The sequence below is a fragment of the Thermobia domestica genome, chromosome 9 (genome assembly GCF_964235325.1).
Source record: "Thermobia domestica chromosome 9, izTheDome1.hap1.1, whole genome shotgun sequence".
Lineage (NCBI taxonomy): Eukaryota > Metazoa > Arthropoda > Insecta > Zygentoma > Lepismatidae > Thermobia > Thermobia domestica.
Window position 1 is genome coordinate 203,518,621 of NC_137462.1, and position 22,104 is coordinate 203,540,724.

At 37.5% G+C, this 22,104-nt stretch overlaps 1 protein-coding gene across 1 annotated transcript in view; it reads left to right on the forward strand.

Moving 5' to 3' along the window:
• LOC145660546 (uncharacterized) overlaps nt 1–22,104 on the forward strand; it is a 61,156-nt gene that overhangs the window by 20,684 nt on the left and 18,368 nt on the right. Inside the window, exons 2-4 of the mRNA XM_081725740.1 lie at nt 1,795–2,002; nt 14,783–15,133; nt 18,372–18,526. Of these exons, the coding sequence (XP_081581866.1) occupies nt 1,795–2,002; nt 14,783–15,133; nt 18,372–18,526 (714 nt within the window). The remainder of the gene's footprint in view (nt 1–1,794; nt 2,003–14,782; nt 15,134–18,371; nt 18,527–22,104) is intronic.

Genomic DNA, 22,104 nt, shown 5'->3' on the forward strand with positions numbered 1-22,104 from the left:
GTTACACATTTGTTTGTTTCATTTTATCCAACCTATATGGAGAAAGGTACAAGATGAGTTGGCTCAACTTTACAAGGCTAATAATAATATAAGGAAATAGGTTAGGGGAGCGGATGCACTTTCACTCATTCCACTTGAAGACATTTCTGATGCATTTCTATATACTGTAAAAGACGATGCACCCGACATCCCGGAATCACAAGTTTTCCTAGATTACCTGGCGGTAGAGGTCTGCACGGGCCGGAATTCTTAGCCGGGCCTCGACCCAGCCTGTGACTTTATAATGTAAGGCCCGACCCGAGTCCGAAATATGTTTTAGTGTTTAGGCCCGAACCCAGCCCGAAGCCATGTAATAATCAAATGAGCCCCAAATAAGCCCGAATTACGAAAACTTAATAATTAACGCAAAATTGTATTTTTGTTTATAGCTATTAGAGGTTTTATTTTGCAGTTGTGTTTTAAAAGCTCCAGAAAGAACGGCCCGATAAATATCGTTGTATGGTATACTTACAAAGTTAGGCCCGAGAAATACGGTTGTATATTTAAAAAATTTAATGCCCGAGCCAGCCCGTGTTCGAGTGATATATGCTTTGTAGGCCGATTCCGAACTGCGGGACGGGACGGGCCTAACCCTGCGGACTCGGCCCGTGCCTCTGCACTCTTCTACTTGGCGGACACCTATACTTTTTATTGGATTGTTATTTGAATCCTTACGTTGTTCTAATTGTATTTTTATTGATGTTTCAGGGCAATAAGAAACAAATTTGATAACAACAGTGAAAAAAGCACGAACAATGCCAAAGTTTAGCATTTCAAGTTTAATAGAAAGTAAACATAAATCATCCCTATATAGAGAGATTCATTTTACTTTTGAAGCAAGAACAGTCCGAGAATGAGGCTGTTGGAAGCAGGCAATTTAACTTTGCGGTGGATTGTGGAGACGTTTGGACAGTCCTACTCGTGTTCTTAAGAAAGATTTAGGTGTGGTAAAGTTGGCCTTATTCCATAGTTTAAAGTAGTATCTCATTGCATTCATTTGGATAGTTGAAATTACAATTCAATGAAAACATGATAATAATAAGATTCGCACCTGTATACTAAATTTATTACGGTTCATGCCACTATTGTCCAATGCAAATGTTTATTATTATTATTATTATTATTATTATTATTATTATTATTATTATTATTATTATTATTATTATTATTATTTATATATATGTGTGTTTGTAATTTGTTCCTGTTGAGTAAATATCGATTGTACTTGTGGGACAAAGGCTCTATTACGAGCCGTACCTCTTTAGATTTATGTTGGGTTTTGTTCCTTTCGCCAATATTTCTAACATTGAGGTACTATCAAAACTTTTCATGAGGTTCTGTGGATCCGCGGTGGCTCAGCGGTAGAACGTTCACCTCAGGTGCATGGGGTATCTGGTTTGATCCCAGCTCGTGCCAAGTGAACTTTTGGTGAACAAACACCGTGTGCGTGGTCTTTTTCTAGGTTTTCCCGTTTCCTCCCACTTTCTTTATTCCGCAATTTCATCCATTTCTCATCATCACCGTCTCCTTTACCCTAGCCGGCATATGCGTGGGACGTAAAACTCAAAGATTTCATTTTTATTTTTCATGCGATTCTGCGAAACAGGAATGAGCAAACTTGGCAGAATGCCTTGCAGACTGATTGGGGGGAAAGTTCGAAATTTCTTGCATCTAGAGCTATTTCAAGTTTTAAAATGGATACAATCTAAATCTTTTTTTTTTTCCTGATGAATCATGCATATGTATTTTTTGTAGACATGTGCTTTAACTGGGAAGAGTTATACTTACTCGGAGTTAAGACGTGCTTGTGGGAGATTCGCTGCTTCATTGCAATCCATTGGTTTTAAATATGGAGACGTTTTAGGAATGATCCTTCCAAATATGCCAGAATTTCTTGTTGTCTTTCATGGAAGCATCGAAGCAGGGCTTACCGTGACAACAGCAAACCCAGTCTTCACCGCTGGTAAGTGCATCGTTACAAAAAGTATATAAAAATCTATATTAAACCCGTGGTGTTACAGCCAATGTAGTAGTATTGTGGGATAGTTGCCTGTTAGCTAGTATAAGTGATATGTCTCTCGCTGTTAGTATTATTTTCCTAAGTCAGAGTTTTACCATATTGTTCTACACAGCAAACAATGAGGTGTTGAAACGACACAAAATGACTACCACTTTAGCGTGTTACTTGTGTGTCAATTCGACACCAAGTTTTTTTTTTTTTTTTTTTTTTTTTTTTTTACAATGCAAGAACCCGTAGAAGGGAATACCTTCTCTTGGGAGTGGAGTTATGCGTAAGGGGAACAAAGGATAAGTTGGATAGACAAAGAGGTTTAATTTCACTTATTTATTTATTGTTTTTATTCATTCATAATTGGGATTTTTATTCATCAATTGATCAGAAATCGTTATTTATTGTACGTACAACATCTATCGAAATGTATGTATGATGAGATGAAAGATGAGGTGCAAGTTAGACGCCACAACACAGTGATATTGTTAGTTAGACAGGTGAAGGGGACACCAAGGTTTTTTTTTTTTTTGTCCGTCATCCCGTTAAAGGGTTGTGCCCTTTCTTCGGGTAAGTGCTTCAATTTGATTTATTGATTTGAAGGAAATATAGGTGGTCTAAGAGGTTTCATATTTATTATTTCTTTATTCATTCATTCATTATATTAAGCATGGATTAAGTGAAGTTATTCAGAAAATGAAAAAACACGTACATGAACAGGAATATTTTAAGTGCTACAAATGAACATGTTAGCATTGTCAGGTATTACATTAACACAAAGCATGGAATAAAAGGTAAATTGGACTCAAAAAAAAAATAATAATAATAAAGGTGCAAATGGAGTTGATGAAATAGATGAAATGAAGTGCTCTAGACGTCACATCACTAGGTTATGTTAGTTTAGACGAATGAAGTTATCTTCTGTTCCTGGGGCGATTCAGGAACTGATGATTGACAGAGGAGGCCCTTGTTAATAGGTTCTTACGGTGCGTATGATGGATAGATATGAGATGAAAATTCATGCGGGCGATAAATTGCAAAGATTTCGGGGTCCAGCATATCGTTATCTAACTGTAAATGATATAGTGTCATGAAGTGCTGAAGAGGAGTATCAGCGTAATTGGGCGGTGCATCGTTATCACGGTCGTAGCGGAGGATTTCAAGCGTCAGGAGATTGGTGCTGAGCAAATCGTTTGCAGATATAACGTATACGAAGTTGTTCAAGATGATTTAGTAATGGCGGAAAGTCGATCATCTCATAAAGTAATCTCGTTGGATGCGGCAGTCTTATACGATATGCTAGGCGTATAGCATGACGCTCGAGGATAGCAAGTTTTTGGTAGAATTTTAACGGTGCAGATATCCAAGCTGTATGTCCATATGTTAACGTACTCCGCATGAATGTTTTATATGTATTGATTACGGTACTTGCTCGAAGCCCCCAGGTTGTGCCAACTAGTCGTTTCAGGAGATTAAGTCGGTTTTGTGCTTGGCCTACGAGTTTGGTAAGATGTGGAATCCATGTAAGATGAGTGTCAAAAATGACACCGAGATACGTAATAGTGGTTGACACGGGTACAGGCGTAAGATCAACCTGAAGACGAAGTAGATTCGGATTTCGATGTATTCGAGAGCGGCGTCTACGTGGCAAGAAAACTATGGCTTGTGTTTTTGAAGAGTTAATGTTCAACCTCCATATATGACACCAACGCACGAATGCGTCAATAGCTACTTGGATGGTTTTATTAAGAGATCGTACAGTACGGGCAGTTGTGAAAAATGCAGTGTCGTCCGCAAACTGAAATATTGTGGTAGTATTAGGAACGACTAGGTCCGCGACGTACAATAAGTATAATAAAGGAGACAAAGATGAGCCTTGCGGTACCCCAGATTGTAAGAAGATGGGATGAGATAACGTTCCATTGATCGAGATATAAGCTATTCGTCCTATTAAGAAGGAATGTACGAATCGGATGTAAGAGGTTGGTAGATGGTAGTTACGAAGTTTGTATAGTAAACCAGGGTGCCAAACCTTGTCGAAAGCTTTTTCTAGATCAAAGGTTACAAGGCAAGAAGGATATCCTGTATTAAACTGATTATAAATTGCTGTGGTGAGACGGAATAATTGATCGAGAGTGCTAAAATGTGGCCTAAATCCAGCTTGATGAATTGGAATAAGGTTATGTGAATTGAGATGGTCGTGCATGCGACGTACAAGGATTCGTTCCAAGATTTTGCAGAGACAACTTGTGAGGTGAATAGGACGGTACGATGTGACTTCTGATGGAGGTTTCTTTGGTTTAGGGAAAAGAAGAACTTTGGAGTACTTCCAGTCGAGCGGAAAAAATCCTGTTCGTAGAATAAAGTTATAAATGCTGCTAAGAAAGAGGAGGAAAGAATGAGACGCCTGTCTGACGAGAACATATGTAACAGAGTCAAAGCCTGGTGCAGTATTCCGTCTGCCTGTAAGTGCATTACTAATAGTTTCGGGGTGAATTTCCATGGTTAGAGGATTATTTGGTTCTAAAGTATGATCAGCAGATGGGCGAAAGGAAGCAGATGTTGCATCAGTACGTCGGTTGATAGCTGACTGTAGGCGGTCGGGTGTATACCAACCAGGTAGTGGTGTAAAAATGCCTTGAAAATAGGAAGCAAATATATTGGCCTTGTCCGTATCCGTAAGGACTGCTTGATGGTTATGAACAATGGAGTATGGTGTACGAGAAACTCTACCAGTTAGTTGATGAAATTTGCGCCAATATTTTGTAGGATGTGCTTCATTAGCAAGTGTGTTGCAAGTTTCGATCCAGTGACGTTTCTTAAACGCAACGATATAGTTATGAGTTATCCTTAAGTATTGGCGATGCAGACGAAGTGCTTCTAGGTTGCCCGTAGTTAGATATTCACGGAAAGCTCTGCGTGAGGCTGTAATAAATGGTAAGTATTACGGAGGTAGCTTAGGTTTATGTAACTGAACTTCAATTGTTGGAATTGAACGTTGTGCTGCGTCCTGAAGGGCTGTAGTTAGATCAGTTATTGTCCTATCGAGTTCGTATTGTGTGCTAGGAATAGTGAATGAAGTTACGGCAGCGTCTAAGTCGGAACGATATTGCTCCCAATTTGCCCTTTGGTAGCAGTAGACCTTCTGAGGAGAGGGCTTAGGCTGAGTATTAGGAGAACAGTGAAGTTCGACTTTGATGGGAACATGGTCGCTACCTATGGAGTCTAGCACAGATATATGGATGGATTGAGAGAGAGAAGATGAGGTTATGACTACATCAGGAGTAGTACCACTGATAGGACGTGTAGGTTTCGGTAAATTATGGAATTCAGCTCCTGTTTCATTCCGAACAAAATCTAAAAAGTTGTCCTTGTCACGTTGTGAGCGACTATGAAAATTTAGGTCGGCCATGATAATGTAATGACGAAAATTAGAATCAATGTGGCGGAAGAAATCATAATTAATAGCTCGTCCTGGACGATAGTAAATGGTGACAAGGGTAACTGTGCGGCCTCGAAAATAGACCGTCGTGATGTTGTGTTCGGGAAGATGAAGTGCAGGTGGAACCGTAACTGCACGAAAAGGAAGATTGTGCCGAATACCAATAGCTGTGCCTCCGTAGAGACGTGGGCCTGTTGGAGCGTCGTGGCGAAGTAGATGATACTTTGGTATATAACACGTTAAATATGGTGCAAGGTAAGTTTCATTTAGTGCAAATGCGGCAATTTGTTCTTCCTGAAGGAGCTGGGTGAAGAGTACGTGATGTGTCAACAGAGATCGTATGTTAAGAAAAAGTAAGTTGTAACTCATAATGATAAAGAATATAAGTGAATAGGTTGAATTATCCATATTAAACATAAACCTCAAGTGGTTGGATTTGAAAATGCACTGTTGGTCCCGAATAAGTTGCATGTAATTGTAAATTAAACAATAGTTTGGCTGCGTGCATTATTTGAGTTAGAATATGGTTGCGAAGAAATGGATGAATGTTCTGTAATGAAATAGTGAGAAAACGGAGTAAATCTTCTACAGTAACTGGATGACGTAATGAATTTGCTGGTGGAGTTGATGTATCGACCGAACGTATAGGAACTACAAGTTCAGGCTTAGCTGGATCAGGCTGAGGCTTAGCTTTACATTTATAGCTGTATGTTGGGTGACGCTCAGAACAGCGATCACAACGTGGTGGTTCTTGAAGGTTTGGGCAGCTTTTAGTAGGATGTTCGCGGGAACAATAACCACATTTGATGGTGTTTGTGCATTCTGCTGTTGGGTGTGAGTTATACTGTTGACACTTCTCGCATCGAACAGGCAGAGGTGCTGGCGTGCGAGATGGCTCGACCTTATATCGGCGTCGATATATATAGGCGCCCTTGCAGAGAAGTTGATCAATCAACTGTTGTTGATCAGTTAGCACTCGAACGAGATAGGTTGGCCCCTGGTTGTTCTTGATCCTAATACAGCGTTTTATAGGTAGCCCTTCCTGATGAAGTTCAGCAAGAATTTCGTCATCAGTAAGATCGGGTTCTACACAACGAATTACTACAGACAGCATAGGAGGTCGCCGTGGTGGAGGAGGAGTTTTGCGGGAACTCGGTTGCAAAGTAGAAATCTTTGCTTTCGTCCCAAAAATTTCATACGTTGCCTTGTTACGGACATGTGTGGCGAAATTCGGGTTACTGGATTTCAAGATAATGCCACGGCGTGTTTTAACAATTTCACGGATTTCAGGCCGAGGGACGTACTTGACTAATTGCTGGAAGACAGCACGAACAGTGTCATACTTCTGATCGTAGTCGGTTAGCAAGAAGTTGTACACGGGATCTGGCTGGTATTGCTCATGATGATTATCGGCAGAAGTGGATGCCCAATCCATACAATGGCTGTCAGTTGGGGTCTGATTAACACTGGGAGTAATGCGTTGCTTCTTTGAATCTAGCGCTTGTTCGCCATCAGAGAAAGATCGAGAACGAATTCTATGTCCTTTGGTGATGCAGTCAGCATAGGAAGGAATAGAGTTACGGTCTGAACGAGGTGTTCCCGTAACAATCCTTGGCTGCGTCTTTTGGCGACCGTTAGGCCCGATGTTAAGCGGTGGAGACTGTAATCCTACATCTTGACCGAGATTCGTAGATCCGTTAACTTTGCCAGTGTCCGTCATCGTGATCCGAGGGCCAAAGCCCAGATGAAGATGAAAAAATGAAAAAAGATGTTAGATGAGGTTCAAAAAACAAGAAACCCTCCGAAAGTGAAAACTTTCGTCAGACCCCTAAGTGCTGTAATTGTGCTATGCTCGCAAGTACGTATGCTATACTTGGTCCTCGCTGGCACAGTAACTGACACAAGAGAGGCTAGGTTGCTTGGTAAGGTATGGACACCAAGGCATCGCCTTCAGAGCATATCAAAAATGCCTTGTTACTGGCTGTGAGTATTTGCATCGTTTTTCACCGTTTGGTATGAGTAAAGCTTTGCGAAATACATTTCGCATTCCTGGTAAGAGACTAATAACATTCTATGTTTTCTGTAATTGGTCACAATAATATTGTTGTAAACCGTGAATCATCTGACAACAGTTACACAGATAGCAATGCTTCCATCTATTTTCTTTATCTGTTATTCTTGTGTCTTTGCACGTATGAACAGAAGATGGCAGAGCTGTTGCTTATGTGATTGTTTGTCATACGATTCACAGGTTTACAACAATATTATTGTGATCGATAACAGGAAACATAGAACATTATTGGTTACTTGGGAGAAGTGCTAAATATATTTCGCAAAGCTTTGCTAATATTAAACGGTAAATATCAATGCGAATTCTCTCAGGTGGTACCGAATTATTTCTGATATGCTCCGAAGGCGATGTGCTTGGTGCTACACATCTTTACTTTTGAGCAGAACCCAGCCTCTCTTATAACTGTGAATCTGTTACGCGAGGATCAGGTATAGCATACGCACTTGTGAGCATCACAGACGTGCGTTATTTAGAGGATTGACGAAAGTTGACACTTTCGAAGGGTCGTTTGTATTTTTGGAATATTATCATCATTGTCATTGTTATCATCACTTCATTTCTCACTCTTCTCATATCACACGGATAGGTTGTGCTGGTCCTTGGACCAATGCATAGAAACCTACCTCAGTTCATGGGGCCACCGGCTACTGGCTCTTCTAGAGTAGACCGTGAAAATGCGTCTCGTTCCGGTCGTATCAGGCACCTTTCATGGGGCAGTGATCCCAGTTTGCGAGCAATTAGACCCAGGGATCGTACTGATTCTGGTGACTCCAGTCATTCAAGTAAAAGACCTCGCAACAGATCTCGGTCTCCTGTAACTACTAACATGGACTCTGCAATGGACACTTCTTCTAGCTCAGGCTCAAATTTTTCCACAGCTAAAGAACCAATCTTTTTTTTTTCCTCACCGATTTTGACACCAAATATACTCATCCTAAAATGGTATTCCTACAAATAAACAAGTATCTACCAAGAGCCAGTATAAAGAATATTGTTAAAACTAGAAATGGCTTTATCATCAGCTCAAAAGACCCGAACTTTGGTATCACACTTCGGAACAAAGCGTCATACGAGATATTTGGCAAAACGGCTAAATTAATCAAACAAACTGATCGGAAGACAAAATAACCGCCTCCTCCACGAAAACCACCCCTGTTTTCCGTTGTCATACGTGGAGTAATTCCTGAAATCAGCGATGAAGAAGTTCTTGAAGAACTCAAACAAGAAGGCATTGAGGTCAACAAATGCATTCGTATTAAAAATAACAATGGTCCTACTTACATGGTATGTGTTTTGTCCCAAGATCAGACAACACTTGACTATTTATTAGCACATGGAGCTCCTATCTATAAGAAACTCCATAGAGTCGAGCCGTCCAAGACACCGGGTCCTTTGCCAATTCGGTGTGAGAAATGCCAAACTTATAACTCACACTTTACTCGCCAGTGCCCAAATCCATCTAAATGTGGCTATTGTGGTGAATCTCACGACACAAAAGCATGCAAAAATCAGCAGCAACAACCACACTGCTCTACTTCCCACGAAAATCATCCAACATACAGCTACCGCTGTAAGGAAAAACCTCAGGCACAACCGGAACGTCCAGAACTGACAGTGCCAGTACAAAGTTTTGACAAAGCCACACCACCCTCACAATCTCTTGCTCAACCTCTCACTGTTGAAGATCTTCTTTGTTATATCACCATTGTTCTACAAAATGTTTTTTTTCCTTTCCAACTGGAGCATATTCTTCGTGTAGCTATATCAACAGCCAAATCTCTGTTCAATCTTAACTTTACTGCTACATATTCAGGGTCTTTCGTTCACTTCCATATCGCACCTCTAGAGACAGAAGTCTAAAGCCAATATGGCGGTATATATTATGGCTCTTACTTTACTATTCGTTAATATCAGATCATTTCAACAACACAAAGTACTTCTAGAACCTCTTCTGTTAGAAGAAAAAATGATATCGTAGCTCTCAACGAAACAACTTTGAAACCAGCGTCTTCTGCACGACTTTCTGGTTTCCAACTTCAACACTGCGACTACCACGATGTACGAGCACGCGCTCAAGGAGGGGTGTTGATTGGCTTTTCTCCCAAACGTCCTTATAGACAATACAATCCTCCTGCATTTGCAAAACTTCCTGAACATCTCTTATTCTCTATATACTACCCTTGTCTTACTGTTAATGTAGCTACCATATATATTACGGCCTGGTCACCCAATACCTTTCACCTTTTTCGATTATATAGCGAATAACTTTAAAAACATAATCACCATGGCTGATATAAATATTCATAACAGAAGTGCAAGGGAGAAACAACAGTTTATGGACTTTGTTTCAACTACACTACAACTTCACACACAACTTCCTGGTCCTACTCGACCAGCCAGCCAAACTACCCCGGATGTAGCGATTACGTCTCTCGCACTTATAAATGACTGCGAGTTGAAGGTTCTTGATACGATTGGAAGCGATCACTGCCCAATTAAACTAACCATCAAGAGGACTCGACCATCTTTACAAAAGCTAGAACCACAATTTATCCTCCGTTATGATAAAGTTGATTGGCCTCAATTTGGCCAGACCGTAAATAACCGTGTTTCCACTTTTCAACCACCAACTTCAGAAACCGAAATGTACAACGTTGTAAATTACATCACAGATGCTTTACATACTGGTACTCAACAAGCTATTCCTGTGGAGAAAATTTACTCATCTAAGCCAAAATTGCCTCCACTATCTTTCTCTAATACAGAAATCACGCCAACAATTTCGAGAATATAAACGAACTGGCAACCAAGAATGTCTCCGTCAACACAGACAATGGCAAAGAACTGTTACAAATTATCTCATAGCATACAAACGTCGCAACTGGATCAGCACATGTAATAAACTAACCGATGAAGCCTCACCAAGCCGATATTGGAAAACCTTTCATAGACTCACAGGCAAAAGCACTAAACTATCGTACCCTCTGTTGGACAATGATGTTCCTCTTTTTACCGACCAAATAAGGCTAACGTATTTGCAACACAATTACAAACGGTCTTTACGCCTGCAATGTCATATATTTCTCATAACCGCGCAGATTTGTCTTTTATCCCAGATCTTCAACCATCACTCTTACACGTTATAGATAACAACCATCCTCTTACAGCACCAATAACTACTCAAGAACTTCAACGTGCACTTCGTTAGAAACGAAACACTGCACCAGGCATCGATCATGTTTCCTACCGGCTCCTAATAGAAGCTCCACTCACTTTACTTACACTACTTGTTGCTCTCTACAACTTCATTCTGCGCACCGGCTTTTACCCAATGGATTGGAAAGTATCCAAAATTTGCATGTTTCTTAAGCCTCATAAACCAGCGCACGCTGTGACTTCTTATCGCCCAATACAACTGACAACAGTCTTCAGTAAACTGTTTGAGAAAATTCTTGTCCATCGGCTCCATTTACATATTCAAGAGCATAACTTACTGCCCATGCACCAAGCAGGTTTACGACTAGGTTTTTCCATTAACGACCAGTTACTTCGGCTGTCTACACTAATAACAAACCAATATAACAAGGCCTTTCCATTTTGCCTTGTATTAATGGACCTTGAAAAGGTTTTCGATAAAGTGTGGCATTATGGGCTTATTCAAAAATTACAGAAACTAAACCTCCCTATCTGCTACTTACGTTTCATATATTCATTTTTAACTAATCGAATAGGATATGTATACATAGGATCTGCCATCTCATATCCCATTTTTCTGTATTGTGGTGTTCCACAGGGCTCTGCCCTCAGCCCACTTTTATATATACTGTATTCCTCTGATATACCTAAACCTATGCAAAACGTGTACTTATTTCAATATGCCGATGACACGGCCTTTCTAGCTCTTGGCAAAACTATGCATCAGATTAGTATGAGATTACAATCCACCAGTAGGGGCTCGATACCATAATCTGAGGTAGTTCTGCACAGTTTGGTTTTTGTATATTAAATTTCCCGTTTACAGCAATTAATTACAACACACGAACCAGCATAATCTTTCAGCACTCTAACCGTTATAAATGACAATTATAATTGAAATTAACAATATATATATATATATATATATATATATATATATATATATATATATATATATATATATATATAGCTTTACTGTGTAGCAAGCAAAACACTATTGTTTTGATTATTGGTTGTCAGTGGCGATTTAGGATTTTGTTTCGGGAGGAGCTATACACAGCATATGAATAAGCACTTAATTTTTCCTTTGGGATGCCTACAAGTTTTAATGAATTTCGGGTGATCTTGAGCCCGATAGCTCCCCTCTAAATACACCACTGTTGTGTGTAACAAATTTTTAAAATACATATTCATACCGTAAGAAACATACTGTTTTCAGATACCATAACAATTTCGGATTCACGTAATGTCTACAGGCAGAAATTTTATTAATACTACTGAATTATAGATATTTTATCGTTTGAAAATGAAGTCTATCCGACGTGACTTCTGCTGTACAAAATGTCCTATTACTCTTTCATTCAAGTTCGGCGTGGTGGATGTGAAATCACGTTCGATTGATAAGGCAGCCAAAGCATTGATTCTTTCCTGACATATTGTGCTTCCCAAAAATGTTTTAACTATTTTAAAATTAGAGAAGTAACGTTCTGCTTCAGCTATTGTCGTTGGGGTAGTTAGAAGAATTTCCAAAAGGTTTATGGTTTCCTTAAAATTGTCATACAAATTGTGTTTTGTTCAGAAAATTTGCACAAACTCGAACATGGAATACCATCATTTTTAAAGCGCGCAACAATTACACTGAACTCCGTTATCAAAAACAAGAGAAGGGCGCCTCATGTACATCACGTCGTGTGTCTTCGGCTTCTTCGGAAGTATTCGTGAGTTCTGAGCTGCTGGAAGTGCAGCTCTAGTAAATCCTATCTAACAAACAAGGAAAACATAATACAGTGCGGCTGGTGAAGATTTTGGTCTCAATGCTAAAGCATAGGGTAATCCGTGCACAGCTCTTGCAATATTATTAAGCTTCAGAAGATGTTTCCAGTAATTGTACGCTATGTAGCATATCCAGCAGTACAATTTCAGGACACTGTTAGACCAAATATCATCATTACATGTTATTTATTACCTTGATTAAATTAAACACAATTCAACTTAATTGAAAATACATTTATTCCACTAAAATAGCTGATAGTTCTGTAGCTCTGCAGCACTTATAGACAAGCCGCCCCTGCAATCCACTCTTAGTGAATTTATGAAATGGTGTAAAACTTGGAAACTTACTATCAATAGTGGTAAAACACAAGCGTTAGTCTTTTTACCTCCGAAACGCCGCTCCAAGGTTCACCGCAATCCGCGAAACCTCAAATTTCACGCTTAATGAATATTCTCTGCAAACAACATCTACGGCAACATTTCTCGAGATTGTATTCGACACAAAACTCAATTGGAAGGCTCATCTTGGAAAAATATCACAAAAGTGTAATAGCCGGCTCAACCTTCTACGTCGGCTAACTAGAACTACTTGGGGATTAAACGCCCCATTGCTACTAAATACATATAAAATCCTTAAGCCTTAACGTTTGGTCACATTGCTTGGTGCAATGCTCCAATAAAGTTCTACGACCGTTTATCGATATTCGAACGCCATGCCATCCGACTTGCATATCGCATAAAGTTACCATATCCGAACTTCCTGACATATGAACATATCAATTTCCCTCGCCTTATTCAACATATTGCCGACCTTCGTTTGAAATACATACTATCCTGCCTATCAGCCTCCCACCCATTACTTCTTGATACTTTATAAGCTGATGCGGAAACTGATGCCCCATATAAATATTTACATTCAGCATTAAACATTCTTCTCACGTTATATCTAAAAACCGCACATCCTACAGCTAAAGAACACGACATATTTAATATATATCATATACCCGATCATCTTCCTCATTTGTTTCCATTAAAGCACAATGTCTGACTTCAATATTAACCTTGGGCTGCTCCCTTGTGTCCATCAGTCTCGAGTCGCCCCGAGACAGAACTAACCTCCATTCATATACCTAACACTATGTTTGTGACTGTGGCGTGTATGCACTGCATTTCATTTTACATCATCATCTTTATTTCATAAATGCACAACACATTGTTTCTATACCAAAGTTTTCTTCTGTTTATACCTGCACCATTTAGATGTTTGTTGCTTTCTTGTATGAACATTTCTAGTTATTCATTTATTCAGTCATCTAATATTTTGTAATATTTTGTTTATTGTAATTTTTCATCACTGTTTATTTATAAAACTACACTTAGACCATCCTACATGATTTAATCCGTCAATGTCTTATTACTGTGCCAAAGAGAGGGCGTAACCCTCTAATGGCTAGGGTTAGGAGACATACTCCAAAAGCATTTCTTCTTTTGGAACTACAAATTGATGAATAAAGTACAACCTACCAATCCCTAACCCTATTACACTATAAAGAAAGAAAAAAAAAGCTTGGTGCTGAATTAACACACAAGTAACACGCTAAAGTGGTGGTCATTTTGTGTTGTTTCAACATCTCTTTTTTAGTGTATTATTTATACTTATTAATTATGTATCTATTATATAAAAAAGGTATTAGTGATTCTAAAGTTTACAAGCCATGCGGCCAATGACTTTTGAAAAACAGTTCAGCGTTCGATATCGGTACATCAAATTCATATTTCAACCTCAATAATCGAAATAAAGAAAACTAGTGGCTTAGGAACGACAATCTCGGGATTTGAATTTAAATAAAAACATCTCATACACAGTTTATATATTTATAGAATTTTTTAATACTTATCACTTTTCGAAACAAGCAAGATGCAGAAGATACATTGCAGTTTGAACTCGTAAAGTAGCAGTTTCCAAATTAGATTCGGTTCTTCCATCTTTCGTATACGAAACGCCAAACTTAAGTTTGCCACCTTTACAGGGGACGAATTACCAGTACACATATTAGAGTGCACTTTCGATGCCTTGAACTGCTTCGGACACGTAGAGTAGACCCTACACTCCGCAAATGATTCATATGCCAATATTCCAGAACTAACGACTCATTCTTGTATAATAATAATAATAATAATAATAATAATAATAATAATAATAATACCTTGTGATCTGTTGTAAATGATAAAAGGCCTTTTTTCTCTTTTGCAGATGAAATATCAAGACAAATGACAAACGCTGGAGCAAAGTTGCTAGTGACAAACCTTGAGAACCTTCCAAAGATTAAAGAAGCCATCAAGACTGTGCCAAATTGTGAGCATATCATTGTTGTAGATGGAACTTCAGATAATTGTCTTAGTCTACAGGAAATAATTTTTAATTCTAAACATGATCCATCCACACTCGTCCGACAAAATGTAAACGTAGAAGATACTGTGGTCCTTCCATATTCCAGTGGAACGACAGGTTTACCGAAAGGAGTGGAACTTTCTCACAGGAATCTCATCAGTAATATGAGTCAACTCAGTCACCCTAGTGTTCAACTTATATTTGAAGCGACAGGTAAAAGTATTTAGCAAATCAGAAGTAACAAATTAAAATTAATAAAATGTTTGTCCTTATGCATTTCATTAAATGAATTCAAATCGTAAAAGAGAAATTATACTGTAGAGGAGAGGAGGGCAAAGTGGATATATGAGGCAAAGCGAATAACGCAATTTACAGTCAACTGAAAACAGAGGGCAGGAAATGTTTGCCCCAGTTTATGACGTCACTAGTGAAAGAAAAGAAGGGCGTTACTGTTTTATGTGTACGTGTTGTTGTTTCGACGAGAGAGGAGAAAGAAAAAAAAAATACGCATTTTGCTAAAAAATTCAAGAGGTAAGGATTTTGAAATATTTTCTTACTATTCCGTAGAATGTTTGCGAACACACTATACATGGACAGGGTGGGATCTTACCTTTGTTATCATGTTTGAGAATTATCGTAAATACGTCGTCCATATGCTGTAGACAGTCTTTTGTCTCACGTGGTAGTGTGGGGCAAAGTGAATAATTTTAGAAGGGGCAAAGCGAATAGCGATTCACTTTGCCCCAAGCATAATACAGTACTGTTTTAGAACATCTGTTTGGCACTAAATGTGGTATTGACGGTACGTATACGTGCAACACAGCTAATTTGAATATTGAAATTCATATTAAATTTGTTCCGTTAACACTCGCCGAACAAAAACATAGCAGTAGTAATAGTAGTAGTGGTGGTAGTCGTAGTAGAGTAACATCAGTAGTTGTTGTAGTAGTAAGTTGGGTTAAGATAAGAGTTCAGTTAAATAATCGCAGCGGCTTTTAACGCAACTTATCCTATATTAAACTATGAAATTCTATACCACTGTTAAGAAACTATTAGTTTGATTTTACATCTTTTAAAATGATTTTAATTAACTTCAGATCTTTGTTTGTTTCTTCGTTTCTCTACTTTTTGCCTCGAATCAATTTACGTAAAATGTTCCATACATGTTCAGTACTAATGACTACAGTGGCGTACGGTGAAATTTTGTTCGAGGAGGGGGAAGCTTGAGGTCTCTACGTGCAGAGGAACTAACGAGTACCTCTATCAAGGAATGTTTAAAACAGAAGATTGCGAAGAAGTATAGCAAGTCTACTATGTCTACCGAACCAAGTACTGGTGCAACTTCCGTAAAGGAAGTACCAGAGAAAAGAAGGAAATCTACCATTCAAGGTTCTCCTGCAAGAAGAAATGTTTTGCTGCGGGTATAGCTCTCCCAAGTACATCTGGAATTACAAATAAAAACATTCAAAATCACCAGAAGACGGTAGTTACCAATGCAAGTTCTGTCATGAATGTTATTCAGATCCACTTAATGAAGGCTGGATTCAGTGTTCTATTTGTCTGTCATTTTTTCACGAAAACTGTACTGATTATTATAAGGAAAAAGACATATATTATTATAAGGGACACATTTGATATCTGTGTAAACCAAGCGTGTGATGTGATGTTATTTTCAGCCTTAAGCCTTATTATTGTTTTTTTTTTTTTAAATCTGTTTGCTACTACGTAAATTGTACTCATTAGAGTTACTATAGATTGAAAGATACTAGATGCCTACTTAATAAGAAAAAAGACTTCTATGGACTTGAGGTTTTTTAAACATATTTAGGGATCATGCGTATGCAAGCTTTGTCTAGACTTAATTCTATATTTAAATGTGTTAGGCTAATACTCACAAAATATTAAACATTTTAATCTTCTAGTAGGTACAGCAGTTCATTTAGGTGTCTTTTTTTATTGTCTTAGACTGTGTACACATATATTGTTCTTCTATACAATTTCTATTTTGCATATCTGTATTAAACACTGACTTTTAATGTATGAGTTTTGCTTATTCACTTTGCCCCACTATCATGATCCGCTTTGCCCTACCGGTGGGGCAAAGTGGATAAATTGCAGTAGTTCAGTAATTAAGCAATATCATTTATGTATATGAAATTCTCGTTACTATTGTATTGTTATTTGAAAGTTTAATAATCATAAAATATTTCCTCAAAACTTTGGTTTCCTGGTCTTAATTTTAGTTGCCATTTGAGGCCCTTGAAGTTAAGTGATCCGCTTTGCCCTCCTTTCCTATATTTATGACAGGTATCTACAAAAAATATTTTATTTTGATTAAAAATATTTTAAACTTCCTTTTTTATTTTAAAATACTGTTCCCTTATTCCATATTACAAATTAAATACTTGTCTCAGCAAATAAAATTCTATCACTTATTTTTAAAATTCGCATTGTTTATTTATTAGTGTTTGTACAACTGAACTTTTCCGATAATAGATTCAGTGATAAACTTACTGTATGTAAAAATCTTTATACTGAGAATGGTAATTTAACAGACTTCATAAAAATCGTTAGGCTTAGTTTCAAGGCAATATTTATCACTAAATACTTGTTATTCCTTTCATCAGATAAAACGCAAATAATTCCTGAAATTGGCAGCAAACGTTTAAAATTTGGAATATCTAAACGGCAGAGAAATTTGGCTGTAAAAGACCTAAAATAAAACCATGCTGTACTTTTTAACAGTGTGCGTCTGCAGAAAAATGATAAGTAATGTACGTGTGTAGTATACACGATATAAATCTGCCGTCAAACGAGTATAAATTATTAAAACCAGCTTTTATAATTGTCTTAGAAGTATAAATTAGGATTCCATGTAAAATTAGGTCAGAGTGGCATTTATTGAAAATTAACTTCTATGAATATGTTTTATTAACATTTGGGAAAAAATATGATCGTATACATTAATGTACAAAGATACTTTGCTCGCCCTTACTTTTTTCAGTTCAGTGTTCTTTTTCACTACAGGACTATGTAAGACTTGAACTTAGGAGTTCAATATGGAACCCAAATCAAGACCACTACTAGGTACCAAATCCGAGTCTCCTTCAATAAAGACTAACCATTTTCTCATGAAGGAGCTTTTATGTGGTATTGTGTTCTGAAGCAATGGTTCATTTCCATTGATGATAGTTGGTAAGCTTTTATACAGTATATATAAAACACAGATCAGCTGATACTTTCCTGTATGAACGATTTGACAAGCACAAAATAGAAAGCTTGCCTACTTCTCATTATGAAAACTATCGGAAGGGAAAAAATGAAAATAAAAAATAGCCACCTTTATTGAACTTCTAGTAGTATGTAGCCTGTCCCGAAACATGGAAAGTTAAATATATAGAAAACAACACTTCATTAAATATGGAAATCTAATGGTTTGTTTCTGTCTTAGATACCAATCAAGACGTCGTCCTTGGGGTCATTCCGTTCTACCATATTTACGGACTTACTGCCATTATAAACCTGGGATTATCAGATGGGGTACATATTGTGACTCTGCCCAAATTTGCTTCAACAGATTTCGTCAGAGCTATAAAACAATATCAGGTAATTAACAATTTAATATTAACATATTTTTGTTGAACAAATATGTATACTCATAAACTGTCTGAAAGAGATGATCATTAATTTTTTAAAGTGCAAGCAGCAGCTATGATTTACGGCGATATTTAATGGTAGTAAATAAACATAGATACTAAAATTCCGGCATCATTTTCAGTTGCCACACAAAAGAAACAGAAATCATTTTTAAAAAAAATTGTTTGTAATAGAAACTTGAATAATCGATTTTATAAATTTTTGCGTCCTGTACAGGACAATAACTATACCAATGCGATATTAAAGTTAGGAAGTAAAGTTTACAGAGCAGAGCATCGTATGTATCATCGCAGATTTCTTGGAACTTCCAAGTACCTTTGAATCTCTCGATTTTTATCAGTGCTTGATAAAATAGGAACTGTTATCGAAGTACCATACAGTGTTGGGAAGTAACGTAACGCAAGTAACGCGTTACATTTTTTCAAAAGTAACTGTAACGGTAACGCGTTACAAATTTTTAAGTAACGTACCTAGTTTGCGTTACTTTTTTCGCGTTACATTTCGGACGAGTAACTACAATATATATATATATATATATATATATATATATATATATATATATATATATATATATATATATATATATATTTTCGGAAACAAATGTTTCTTTCCTGTAAGTGAATTTCTCAGAATGAAACAATCGAGCATGAACTACGTATGTCAGTGACCGACAGTCACAGACACACAGAGAAACAGATAAGTTCGTAGTGCCACTTGCTGTTTTTGGAAGATGAGGACAGACTTAGGGAAATCACGTGTACTGAGACTGACTGCAAGCACCTGGAAGATTTTGTCGTAGATTTTGACAGCTCCAAATCAATACATTCAGTGAGTGAACTAGGAGTGCAGTGATACCGGTAGTCTATTTTTACTTTGATTGGTGTTGTTTTTATATAGATGGAGAACGAAAATATTTTACCGTTCGAACATTTGAAAGAATACTTTTTTTTCTTAAGAGCTGAGGATGATGGTGGACAGAATTTAAAAGTAAAGTGTCTGAAGTGTTAATATGAATAAACTGTGTTCTGATGAGCAGGCCTACTTTATTACTAGAAAATAGTTTGCTGATGGTATGTAATATTGGAGTTCTTACAGATCAGTTTGCTTATCCTAGAGTCCCGTTGAGAGTAGTATAATGTTTCTCTATACTCTTTATTTTTAATTTTACATAACAAGATTGTTATTATTATATAATTAGTTTAGCAGAATAATAATAAGCAACAATTTTTTCTAACGTATAAGGATGAGCACGAGTCAAGCTAAAACTCGACTCGACTCGAATTCAAGTCGAGTTTCGAGTCAAGTCAAGGTAATATCCTCGAGTCGAGTTCCGAGCCGATTCAGTTTTTCGCGTCGAGTTTCGAGTCCAGTCGAGTTTGATAAATGGCTCGTTCGTTTTAAGTCGTCTTGAAATCATGGCCTGATTACACTGGAAAGCGAAAGCCATGAGAAATGTAAGCTAAACAGTAATATGGAATACTTTTAGTGTTGCTCACGAGAGGGGACACGGCTCGCATCTCGTCTCGTCTCGATAGCGAGACCACAAGAGATTTTTTATAACAAGCTCAGCTCGGCTCGGCTCAACTGAGAAGATCGCTTGAGCCGGCTCACTTGGGGCGAACCATCGGCTCGAGCTGGCTTGGTGGGGATGAGCCATTTGCTCGGTTCGGCTCAACTGAGCCGAGGGCTCTAGCCGAGTCGGTTGAGTGAGCTGTTGGCTCGGCTCACTTCTCGGTTCGGGTCGATAGTGAATGAGCTGTGAGCCGAGCTGCTCGAGTCGTTGACAATTCTAAACCCGGGCCGAGCAGTTTTGAAGATATTTGGCCAGTGCCCTATAACTTTTAACAGTGTTTGGCTCGAGCCCGAATACTCAACCTAGACCCTCAACCCAAACTCAGAAGCTCGTGAACAATGTCCTTGACTCCTAGACTTCACGACTACCGAGGTTGGCAATCAACTAGTTTTTTTAGTATTCAAATACAAACCGCCTATCTTTCTTTTTATATACAGTGTTGTTATAATAATAATAATAATAATAATAATAATAATAATAATAATAATAATAATAATAATAATAATAATAATAATAATAAAGTTGTAGTAGTAGTAGTGTCATTGATGTATTCGAAACTACACAGCGGATTTGGCTCGAGTCGAATTGGAGGAAATTTTTCGAGTCGAGTTCTCGGGTCGAGCTCAAAGATGTTTGTTTCTAGTCGAATCGAGTGTCAAAGAAAACTCGCTCGTGTCCATCCCTACGAGTAACGCAGTATGGCATTTTATCAATGTTACATTATATGTAAATGTTCATATTCAAGTAAAAATTTGTCCTTGCATTTACATAAAGCGATTCAGAACGTGCAATAATAATAATAATAATAATAATAATAATAATAATAATAATAATAATAATAATAATAATAATAATAATAATAGCGGTAGTAATAGTAGTACGGAAAATTGAAGTCATAATTTTTTTCACATTTTTAACATTTCGGGCCTAAAAGTAACGCGTTAGTAACGCGTTACTTTCGAAGTAAAGTAACAGTTACTTTTGGGGGGCAAGTAACGCGTTACTAACGCGTTACATTTTAAGAGAAAGTAAAGTAACTTGTAACGCGTTACATTTTTACAAGTAACTTACCCAACACTGGTACCATACTATACTAGTATCGATGCAACTATTTGTTACTTAGTGTTAATCGAAGTACCATATTTTTTTCTCGTCAATAATAAAATATATATATATGATGTTCTAAAAGTGGAGCCCGCGGACCACAGAGCATTATTCTACAAGTCATAATAAAGCAAACAATATACATATTTGTATACCTTTCGTGTCCTTGTCTGGAGACACGAATTACACTATGTGGCAACGTCGCAAATAGAGTACATCTATTAATGTAACAAATAGTTGCATCGATTCTTTCCAGATGGTAGCTGATGTCAATTAGATTAATATTACCATCACTTATTAGTGTAGCAAGCGATTTGACTGCTCGATGTGTTTGTAGAGTGATGTTAATTTTCCTAAGTTAATCTGCGACGCTGCCACATTGTGAAATTTTCATTTCCCATAGCGCTGAAGGAGGTCACGGAGAGCAATCCATCATATAACATTTTTGCTTTATTTTGGCTTGTAAAATAGTGCTCTGTGGTCCGTGGATGTCATTTTTAGAACACCCGCTATAATACTGTAGTGTCTATTTAAAAAAAAAAAAAATCTGTATGATTCGTTTATGATTATCAACCAATTTTAATGTGGGCAAGACACTTTAAAATTTGTAAAATGAACATACGACTGGTTCGTTATTACTTTTAATGTGTGACGTGGTATTACTTCTTAGAAGATTTTTCAAAGTGACCTAGTTGATTAAATATTAATGGAAAGAGAACGCGAATGAAACTTGACATGAATTTAAGGCCGTAATTTGTATTGGGTAAAAAAAAAAATTATAAATGGAAAACTTTTAAACAATATCAGCTTCTGGCATATGCTATCCTTACTAGCTTTTGTGTCTATGAAG